Below are 10,781 nucleotides of genomic sequence, written 5' to 3'. Positions count from 1 at the left end.
CGTACTCATCAGGGTCTTCACCTGATTGCAGTTCAGCGTCGTAACCGACTTCAGTGGGCAAATGCTTTGTTGGCCACTGGCACGCTTGAGAAGTGTGCTCTTCACAGATGGCTTTGTGTGGGCGTGCGGTTTGCTGATGTCAACGTTGCGAACAGAGTGCCCCATGGTAGTGGTGGGGTTATGTTATGGGCAGGCTTAAGCTACGGACAACGAACACAATTACATTTTATTGATGGCAATTTGAATGCACAGAGGTACCGTGATGACATCCTGAGGCCCAGTGCCATCACCTTATGTGTCAGAATGATAAGGCATGGCTACAATCAACCACCTGATCAACTCTATGCGAAGGAGATGTGTCGCTCTGCATGAGGCAAATGGTGTTCACACCAGATACTGACTGGTTTTCTGATCCACACCCCTACTTTATACTTTTTTTTGTATAAGGAATCTGGGACCAACAGATGGATATCTATATTCCCAGTCATGTGAAATCCCTAGATTAGGGATTTCAGCATCAATGCCAGATCCCAGACTGTGGCTTTAATCCTGTCGATGTCTATATTAATTCATTGGTACTTGTCTATGGTCTTTAAAGGGGCAATCTGTGATTGGTCATTAGAGCCAATTAAATGTAATTTTAAAAAGTCATTTAATTATTTATAATTCAACCGGCTGCTACTTTTCCTCTGATTGCTTTCTCATGTAAACTATTACACACACACACACACACACACACACACACACACACACACACACACACACACACACACACACACACACACACACACAGCGCTGTCATAGCTGTCTATATTATTTCTGCCATCATAGTGTCTGTGTCAGAGCTCTCATTAGAGCAGCTCTAGTGCTGGCCAATCAGCTCTTGATATATCCCTGATGCATTGTGGGACAGATTAAATCAGCTTGGAGGACTCAGCCTCTTCTGGTTGGCACACACACGGCCCTCTGTGATGGCGTAACACGTGTTGGCAGCATCAGGCCTGGTTTATAATGAGGAATTACAGACTCTGCAATGGCAAACACAATTTGCAATGGCACACATTCTGACACGTGTACACACACACACACACACATTGATAATGTATTCTGTAGATTGAAAAGGGAGAGAAAGATTCCTCACCTTCCTGTCTCTCACATCCTCCTCCTGTTATCTGTCATCATCAGTGAAAATATGCAGCTCAGAGTTAGACTGTAATTGATCTGTCATCATCAGTGAAGATATGAAGCTCAGAGTTAGACTATAACTGACTATAACTGATCTGTCATCATCAGTGAAGATATGCAGCTCAGAGTTAGACTATAACTGATCTGTCATCATCAGTGAAGATATGCAGCTCAGAGTTAGACTGTAATTGATCTGTCATCATCAGTGAAGATATGAAGCTCAGAGTTAGACTATAACTGATCTGTCATCATCAGTGAAGATATGCAGCTCAGAGTTAGACTGTAATTGATCTGTCATCATCAGTGAAGATATGCAGCTCAGAGTTAGACTATAACTGACTATAACTGATCTGTCATCATCAGTGAAGATATGCAGCTCAGAGTTAGACTATAACTGACTATAACTGATCTGTCATCATCAGTGAAGATATGCAGCTCAGAGTTAGACTATAACTGACTATAACTGATCTGTCATCATCAGTGAAGATATGCAGCTCAGAGTTAGACTATAACTGAATATAACTGATCTGTCATCATTAGTGAAGATATGCAGCTCAGAGTTAGACTATAACTGATCTGTCATCATCGGTGTAAGATATGCAGCTCAGATCTAGACTGTAATTGATCTGGGTATAAGACTGCCTAAGACATTCCTAGATAATGGGGCATGAACAGGATATTGATTTAGTATTTATCTTTGGGTGGAAAGGATAGGTTGTTCTTCTTGGTCTGATGCAGCTATCAGCAGGCACGGTACAGTGGCTTGCGAAAGTATTCACCCCTCTAGGTATTTTTCCTATTTTTTTGCCTTTCTACCTGGAATTAAAATAGATGTGTCTCTATAAGCTTGGCACATCTAGCCACTGGGATTTTCTCAAGGCAAAACTGCTCCAGCTCCTTCAAGTTGGATGGGTTCCGCTGATGTACAGCAATATTTAAGTCATACCACAGATTCTCAATTGGATTGAGGTCTGGGCTTTGACTAGGCCATTCCAAGACATTTAAATGTTTCACCTTAAACCACTCGAGTGTTGCTTTAGCAGTATGCTTAGTGTCATTGTCCTGCTGGAAGGTGAACCTCCGTCCCACTCTCAAATCTCTGGAAGACTGAAACAGGTTTCCCTCAAGAATATCCTCGTATTTAGCGCCATCCATCATTACTTCAATTCTGACCAGTTTCCCAGTCCCTGCCAATGAAAAACATCCCCACATTGAAGCATAGTGGTGGCAGCATCATGCTGTGGGGATGTTTTTCATCTGCAGGGACTGGGAAACTGGTCAGAATTGAAGGAATGATGGGATGGAGTTCTCGGGGTGATGAAAGGTGTTGGGTTTGTGCCAGACATAGTGTTTTCCTTGATGCCCAAAAGGCAACATTTTTGTCTCATCTGACCAGAGTACCTTCTTCCATATGTTTGGGGAGTCTCCCACGTGCCTTTTGGCGAACACCAAACGTGTTTGCTTATTTTTTTCTTAAAGCAATGGCATTTTTCTGGCCACTCTTCTGTAAAGCCCAGCTCTGTGGAGAGTACGGCTTAAAGTGGTCCTATGGACAGATACTCCAATCTCCACTGTGGAGCTTTGCAGCTCCTTCAGGGTTATCTTTGGTCTCTTTGTGGCCTCTCTGATTAATGCCCTCCTTGCCTGGTCCGTGAGTTTTGGTGGGCGGGCCCTCTCTTGGCAGGTTTGTTGTGGTGCCATATCATTTCAATTTTTTAATCATGGATTTTATGGTGCTCCGTGTGATGTTCAAAGTTTCGGGTATTTTTTTATAACCCAACCCTGATCTGTCCTTCTCCACAACTTTGTCCCTGACCTGTTTGGAGAGCTCCTTGGTCTTCAGTGTGCCGCTTGCTTGGTGGTGTTGCAGACTCTGAGGCCTTCCAGAACAGGTGTAGATATACTGAGATCATGTGACAGATCATGTGACACTTAGATTGCACACAGGTGGACTTTATTTAACTAATTATGTGACTTCTGAAGGTAATTGGATGCACCAGATCTTATTTAGGGGCTTCATAGCAAAGGGGGTAAAGACATATACATGTTTAATTAAAATAAAATATATATGTATTTTTTTTTAAACAAGTAATGTTTTTCATTTCACTTCACCAATGTAGACTGTTTTGTGTATGTCCATTACCTGAAATCCAAATAAAAATCCATTTAAATTACAGGTTGTAGTGCAACAAAATAGGAAAAACGGCAAGGTGGTGAATACTTTGGCAAGGCACTGCTGTAACCCTGTTCTCTTGAACATCTCTTCATTCAAAGACTCAATCATGGACCCACTTACTGACAGTTGTGGCTGCTTTCTGTGATGTATTGTTGTCTCTACCTTCTTGCCCTTTGTGCTATTGTCTGTCCCCAATAATGTCTGTACCCTGTGGTGTTGCTACCATGCTGTGTTGTCATGTTGTGTTGCTACCATGCTGTGTTGTCATGTGGTGTTGCTACCATGCTGCGTTGTCATGTTGTGTTGCTACCATGCTGTGTTGTCATGTTGTGTTGCTACCATGCTGTGTTGTCATGTTGTGTTGCTACCATGCTATGTTGTTGTCTTAGGTCTCTCTTTATGTAGTGGTGTGTTGTCTCTCTTGTCGTGATGTGTGTTTTATTCTATATTTGTATTTTTAATCTCCGCCGCTATCCACGCCGGAGGCCCTTTGCCTTTTGGTAGGCCGTCATTGTCAATAAAAATTTGTTTTCAACTGACTTTCCTTGTTAAATAAATTTAAATAAATTAAAACATGATCTAAAAGGCAAAAGTGGCATGTGTAGAGGTCAGTAGAGGTCAGTAGAGGTCAGTAGAGGTCATTAGAGGTCATTAGAGGTCATTAGAGGTCACTAGTGTTCATTAGAGGGGTCATTAGAGGTCATTTCACAGTCTCCTCTAGACAGGTCTACGGTGACGGTAGAGGTTTGAATCCGGTCTAGTGCCCTTTGACCTACGTATTTTTCCACTGTCATCCTCGCTCTGTAAAAAAAAAATATCTAAAAATACCATACTCTGAGACACTTTGTGAATTAATGGATAGTAGAACTAGTGGTACTCAGTAGTAATAGTAGAGATACTAGACTAGTGGTAGTCAGTAGTGATAGTAGAGATGGTAGACTAGTGGTAGTCAGTAGTAATAGTAGAGATAGTAGACTAGTGGTAGTCAGTAGCGATAGTAGACTAGTGGTAGTCAGTAATAATAGTAGAGATAGTAGACTAGTGGTAGTCAGTAGTAGTAGTAGAGATAGTAGACTAGTGGTAGTCAGTAGTAATAGTAGAGATACTAGACTAGTGGTAGTCAGTAGTGATAGTAGTGATGGTAGACTAGTGGTAGTCAGTAGTAATAGTAGAGATACTAGACTAGTGGTAGTCAGTAGTAATAGTAGAGATAGTAGACTAGTGGTAGTCAGTAGCGATAGTAGACTAGTGGTAGTCAGTAATAATAGTAGAGATAGTAGACTAGTGGTAGTCACTAGTAATAGTAGAGATAGTAGACTAGTGGTAGTCAGTAGAGATAGTAGAGATGGTAGACTAGTGGTAGTCAGTAGTAATAGTAGAGATAGTAGACTAGTGGTAGTCAGTAGTAATAGTAGAGATAGTAGACTAGTGGTAGTCAGTAGTGATAGTAGAGATAGTAGACTAGTGGTAGTCAGTAGTAATAGTAGAGATAGTAGAGATAGTAGACTAGTGGTAGTCAGTAGTAATAGTAGAGATAGTAGACTAGTGGTAGTCAGTAGAGATAGTAGACTAGTGGTAGTCAGTAGTAATAGTAGATATAGTAGAGATAGTAGACTAGTGGTAGTCAGTAGTAATAGTAGAGATAGTAGACTGGTGGTAGTCAGTAGAAATAGTAGAGATAGTAGACTAGTGGTTTTCAGTAGTAATAGTAGAGATAGCAGACAAGTGGTAGTCAGTAGTAATAGTAGAGATAGTAGACTAGTGGTAGTCAGTAGAGATAGTAGACTAGTGGTAGTCAGTAGTAATAGTAGAGATAGTAGACTAGGGTAGTCAGTAGTAATAGTAGAGATAGTAGACTAGTGGTAGTCAGTAGTGATAGTAGAGATAGTAGACTAGTGGTAGTCAGTAGTAATAGTAGAGATAGTAGACTAGAAGTAGTCCGTAGTAATAGTAGAGATAGTAGACTAGTGGTAGTCAGTAGTAATAGTAGAGATAGTAGAGATAGTAGACTAGTGGTAGTCAGTTGTAATAGTGGAGATTGTAGAGATAGTAGACTAGTGGTAGTCAGTTGTAATAGTAGAGATAGTAGAGATAGTAGACTAGTGGTAGTCAGTAGTAATAGTAGCGATAGTAGACTAGTGGTAGTCAGTAGTAATAGTAGAGATAGTAGACTGGTGGTAGTCAGTAGTAATAGTAGAGATAGTAGAGATAGTAGACTAGTGGTAGTCAGTAGAAATAGTAGAGATAGTAGACTAGAAGTAGTCAGTAGTAATAGCAGAGATGGTAGACTAGTGGTAGTCAGTAGTAATAGTAGAGATAGTAGACTAGTGGTAGTCAGTAGTGATAGTAGAGATAGTAGACTAGTGGTAGTCAGTAGAGATAGTAGAGATAGTAGACTGGTGGTAGTCAGTAGTAATAGTAGACTAGTGGTAGTCAGTAGAGATAGTAGAGATAGTAAACTAGTGGTAGTCAGTAGTAATAGTAGAGATGGTAGACTAGTGGTAGTCAGTAGAGATAGTAGAGATAGTAGACTGGTGGTAGTCAGTAGTAATAGTAGACTAGTGGTAGTCAGTAGAGATAGTAGAGATAGTAGACTAGAAGTAGTCAGTAGTAATAGTAGAGATAGTAGACTAGTGGTAGTCAGTAGAGATAGTAGAGATAGTAGACTGGTGGTAGTCAGTAGTAATAGTAGACTAGTGGTAGTCAGTAGAGATAGTAGAGATAGTAGACTAGAAGTAGTCAGTAGTAATAGTAGAGATAGTAGACTAGTGGTAGTCAGTAGAGATAGTAGAGATAGTAGACTAGTGGTAGTCAGTAGAGATAGTAGAGATAGTAGACTGGTGGTAGTCAGTAGTAATAGTAGACTAGTGGTAGTCAGTAGAGATAGTAGAGATAGTAGACTAGAAGTAGTCAGTAGTAATAGTAGAGATAGTAGACTAGTGGTAGTCAGTAGAGATAGTAGAGATAGTAGACTGGTGGTAGTCAGTAGTAATAGTAGACTAGTGGTAGTCAGTAGAGATAGTAGAGATAGTAGACTAGAAGTAGTCAGTAGTAATAGTAGAGATAGTAGACTAGTGGTAGTCAGTAGAGATAGTAGAGATAGTAGACTAGTGGTAGTCAGTAGAGATAGTAGAGATAGTAGACTGGTGGTAGTCAGTAGTAATAGTAGACTAGTGGTAGTCAGTAGAGATAGTAGAGATAGTAGACTAGAAGTAGTCAGTAGTAATAGTAGAGATAGTAGACTAGTGGTAGTCAGTAGAGATAGTAGAGATAGTAGACTGGTGGTAGTCAGTAGAGATAGTAGAGATAGTAGAGATAGTAGACTAGTGGTAGTTTGCCATCAAGCCATATATCAAGATATTTGTAGGTAGAAACTCACTCAATTTGTGTACAGTTCAGACTAATCATTATAAATTCATTTAAATCTGGGTTATGGAACCTAGAAAAAAAGTGTTTTGTCTGCATTTGGCCCTAACTTTAGATCCAATAGTGACCTCTGCGGTGGTTGAAAATCAGACTCCAAATGTGAAAAGGCTTGGAGTGGAAGGGAAGGCTGTTTGTATGGCTGGCTGGCTTTATGGTGAGAAGAGATCTGTACATAATGACGAGATGCTTAGGTATCCGTGTGGGAAGGCAGGCGACAAGCTTAGGTCCAAAATAAACCCATAGAAACCCATTGGTCTTGATTTGGACAGATTTTGGCGAGAGTGAAACCTCTTGCTTCATCTCTTCCTCTCTGTGGAGAGCACATTGACGCAGCTGCAGGGAACAGCATAACTTTTTCTCAACACATTGCAAAGGTTGGCTGTAGGAGATGACATTGGCTCGGTAACTGATGTTTGACATGAAACTAAACTAGAGGTTCAATCCCGGGGCTGAGCAGGAAGTGTAGCAGGAAGCTAATTATTGTATGACGTGTTTGTAGAATGTTTAAGTCCCTTATTGACTGAGGTGAATGTTCAGTCTCCTGTTGACTGAGGTGAATGTTCAGTCTCCTATCGACTGAGGTGAATGTTCAGTCTCCTATCGACTGAGGTGAATGTTCAGTCTCCTATCGAATGAGGTGAATGTTCAGTCTCCTATCGACTGAGGTAAATGTTCAGTCTCCTATCGACTGAGGTGAATGTTCAGTCTCCTATCGACTGAGGTGAATGTTCAGTCTCCTATCGACTGAGGTGAATGTTCAGTCTCCTATCGACTGAGGTGAATGTTCAGTCTCCTATCGACTGAGGTGAATGTTCAGTCTCCTATCGACTGAGTTGAATGTTCAGTCTCCTATCGACTGAGGTGAATGTTCAGTCTCCTATCGACTGAGGTGAATGTCCAGTCTCCTATCGACTGAGGTGAATGTTCAGTCTCCTATTGACTGAGGTGAATGTCCAGTCCCTTATTGACTGAGGTGAATGGAGCTACAGAAACAAGGTGATAATGGCTTGAGTCATTTTTGCTTGTTTTGGATCTCCAAATAGTATTTTTTTTTTCAGAGAGGCAGAGAGAGAGAGGGGCAGAGAGAGAGAGGGGCAGAGAGAGAGAGGGGCAGAGAGAGAAATGGGCAGAGAGAGAGAGGGGCAGAGAGAGAGAGGGGCAGAGAGAGAGAGGGGCAGGGAGAGAGAGGGGCAGAGAGAGAGAGGGGCAGAGAGAGAAATGGGCAGCGAGAGAGAGGGACAGAGAGGGGCAGAGAGAGAGAGGGGCAGAGACCACTGTGGCTCAGTGCTGAGCAATTGTCCTCCTCAGGACAGATAGATCCCTGCACCGCCTCTGTAGCGGAGTCCTGCCACACTCTCTCTCTCTCTCTCTCTCTCTCTCTCTCTCTCTCTCTCTCTGTCTCTCTCTCTCTCTCTGTCTCTGTCTCTGTCTCCGTCTCTCTCTCTGTCTCTCTCTCTCTGTGTCTCTCTGTCTCTCTCTCTCTGTCTCTCTCTCTCTCTCTCTGTCTCTCTGTCTCTCTCTCTCTCTGTCTCTCTCTCTCTCTGTCTCTCTATCTCTCTGTCTCTCTCTCTCTCTCTCTCTCTCTCTCTCTCTCTCTCTGTCTCTCTCTCTCTCTGTCTCTCTCTCTCTGTCTCTCTCTCTCTCTCTCTGTCTCTCTTTCTCTCTGTCTCTTTCTCTCTTTCTCTCTTTCTCTCTTTCTCTCTCTGTCTCTCTGTCTCTCTCTCTCTGTCGCTCTCTCTCTCTCTCTCTCTCTCTCTCTCTCTGTCTCTCTGTCTCTGTCTCTGTCTCTGTCTCTGTCTCTGTCTCTCTCTCTCTCTCTCTCTCTCTCTTTCTCTCTTTCTCTGTCTCTCTGTCTCTCAATTCAATTCAATTCAAGGGCTTTATTGGCATGGGAAACATGTGTTAACATTGCCAAAGCAAGTGAGGTAGATAATATATAAAGTGAATATATAAAGTGAAATAAACAATACAAATTAACAGTAAACATTACACATACAGAAGTTTCAAAACAATAAAGACATTACAAATGTCATATTATATATACAGTGCCTTGCGAAAGTATTCGGCCCCCTTGAACTTTGCGACCTTTTGCCACATTTCAGGCTTCAAACATAAAGATATAAAACTGTACTTTTTTGTGAAGAATCAACAACAAGTGGGACACAATCATGAAGTGGAACGACATTTATTGGATATTTCAAACTTTTTTAACAAATCAAAAACTGAAAAATTGGGCGTGCAAGGGGGCCGAATACTTTCGCAAGGCACTGTATATACAGTGTTTTAACAATGTACAAATGGTTAAAGGACACAAGATAAAATAAATAAGCATAAATATGGGTTGTATTTACAATGGTGTGTGTTCTTCACTGGTTGCCCTTTTCTCGTGGCAACAGGTCACAAATTTTGCTGCTGTGATGGCACACTGTGGTATTTCACCCAGTAGATATGGGAGTTTATCAAAATTTGATTTGTTTTCGAATTCTTTGTGGATCTGTGTAATCTGAGGGAAATATGTCTCTTTAATATGGTCATACATTGGGCAGGAGGTTAGGAAGTGCAGCTCAGTTTCAACCTAATTTTGTGGGCAGTGAGCACATAGCCTGTCTTCTCTTGAGAGCCATGTCTGCCTACGGCGGCCTTTCTCAATAGCAAGGCTATGCTCACTGAGTCTGTACATAGTCAAAGCTTTCCTTAATTTTGGGTCAGTCACAGTGGTCAGGTATTCTGCCGCTGTGTACTCTCTCTGTAGGGCCAAATAGCATTCTAGTTTGCTCTGTTTTTTTGTTAATTCCTTCCAATGTGTCAAGTAATTATATTTTTGTTTTCTCATGATTTGGTTGGGTCTAATTGTGCTGCTGTCCTGTGGGTGTGTTTGTGTTTGTGAACAGAGCCCCAGGACCAGCTTGCTTAAGGGAGTCTTCTCCAGGTTCATCTCTCTGTAGGTGATGTTGTGGAAGGTTTGGGAATTGCTTCCTTTGAGGTGGTTATAGAATTTAACGTCTCTTTTCTGGATTTTGATAATTAGTGGGTATCGGCCTAATTCTGCTCTGCATGCATTATTTGGTGTTCTGCGTTGTACACGGAGAATATTTTTGCAGAATTCCGCGTGCAGAGTGTCAATTTGGTGTTTGTCCCAAGTCTTGGTTGGTGAGCGGACCCCGGACCTCACAACCATAAAGGGCAATGGGCTCTATGACTGATTCAAGTATTTTTAGCCAAATCCTAATTGGTATGTTGAAATTTATGTTCCTTTTGATGGCATAGAATGCCCTTCTTGCCTTGTCTCTCAGATCGTTCACAGCTTTGTGGAAGATACCTGTGGCGCTGATGTTTAGGCCAAGGTATGTAAAAAAAAATGGTGTGCTCTAGGGCAACAGTGACTAGATGGAATTTGTATTTGTAGTCCTGGTGACTGGACCTTTTTTGGAACACCATTATTTTGGTCTTACTGAGATTTACTGTCAGGGCCCAGGTCTGACAGAATCTGTGCATAAGATCTAGGTGCTGCTGTAGGCCCTCCTTGGTTGGTGACAGAAGCACCAGATCATCAGCAAACAGCAGACATTTGACTTCGGATTCTAGTAGGGTGAGGCCGGGTGCTGCAGACTTTTCTAGTGCCCGCGCCAATTCGTTGATATATATGTTGAAGAGGGTGGGGCTTAAGCTGCATCCCTGTCTTACTCCACGACCCTGTGTGAAGAAATGTGTGTGTTTTTTGCCAATTTTAACCGCACACTTGTTGTTTGTGTACATGGATTTTATAATGTTGTATGTTTTACCCCCAACACCACTTTCCATCAGTTTGCATAGCAGACCCTCAGGCCAAATTGAGTCGAAGGCTTTTTTGAAATCAACAAAGCATGAGAAGACTTTGACTTTGTTTTGGTTTGTTTGGTTGTCAATTAGGGTGTGCAGGGTGAATACATGGTCTGTTGTACGGTCATTTGGTATTTGACATTTGCTCAGTACATTGTTTTCATTGAGGAAATGT

At 41.7% G+C, this 10,781-nt stretch overlaps 1 protein-coding gene across 1 annotated transcript in view; it reads right to left on the bottom strand.

The window, feature by feature from the left end:
• The window catches only part of LOC139412699 (uncharacterized protein in mobD 3'region-like), an 8,347-nt gene extending 4,878 nt beyond the window's left edge, over nt 1-3,469 (bottom strand). Inside the window, exons 1-2 of the mRNA XM_071159359.1 lie at nt 3,407-3,469; nt 3,002-3,088 (exon numbers count right to left, since the gene is read on the bottom strand). Of these exons, the coding sequence (XP_071015460.1) occupies nt 3,002-3,088; nt 3,407-3,469 (150 nt within the window). The remainder of the gene's footprint in view (nt 1-3,001; nt 3,089-3,406) is intronic.
• Between the last annotated feature and the right edge of the window lie 7,312 nt (nt 3,470-10,781).

Source organism: Oncorhynchus clarkii, chromosome 7, assembly GCF_045791955.1.
Source record: "Oncorhynchus clarkii lewisi isolate Uvic-CL-2024 chromosome 7, UVic_Ocla_1.0, whole genome shotgun sequence".
Classification (NCBI taxonomy): Eukaryota; Metazoa; Chordata; class Actinopteri; order Salmoniformes; family Salmonidae; genus Oncorhynchus; species Oncorhynchus clarkii.
The sequence above is the reverse complement of the archived record's forward strand: the minus strand, read 5'-3'. Positions and strand labels throughout refer to the sequence as shown.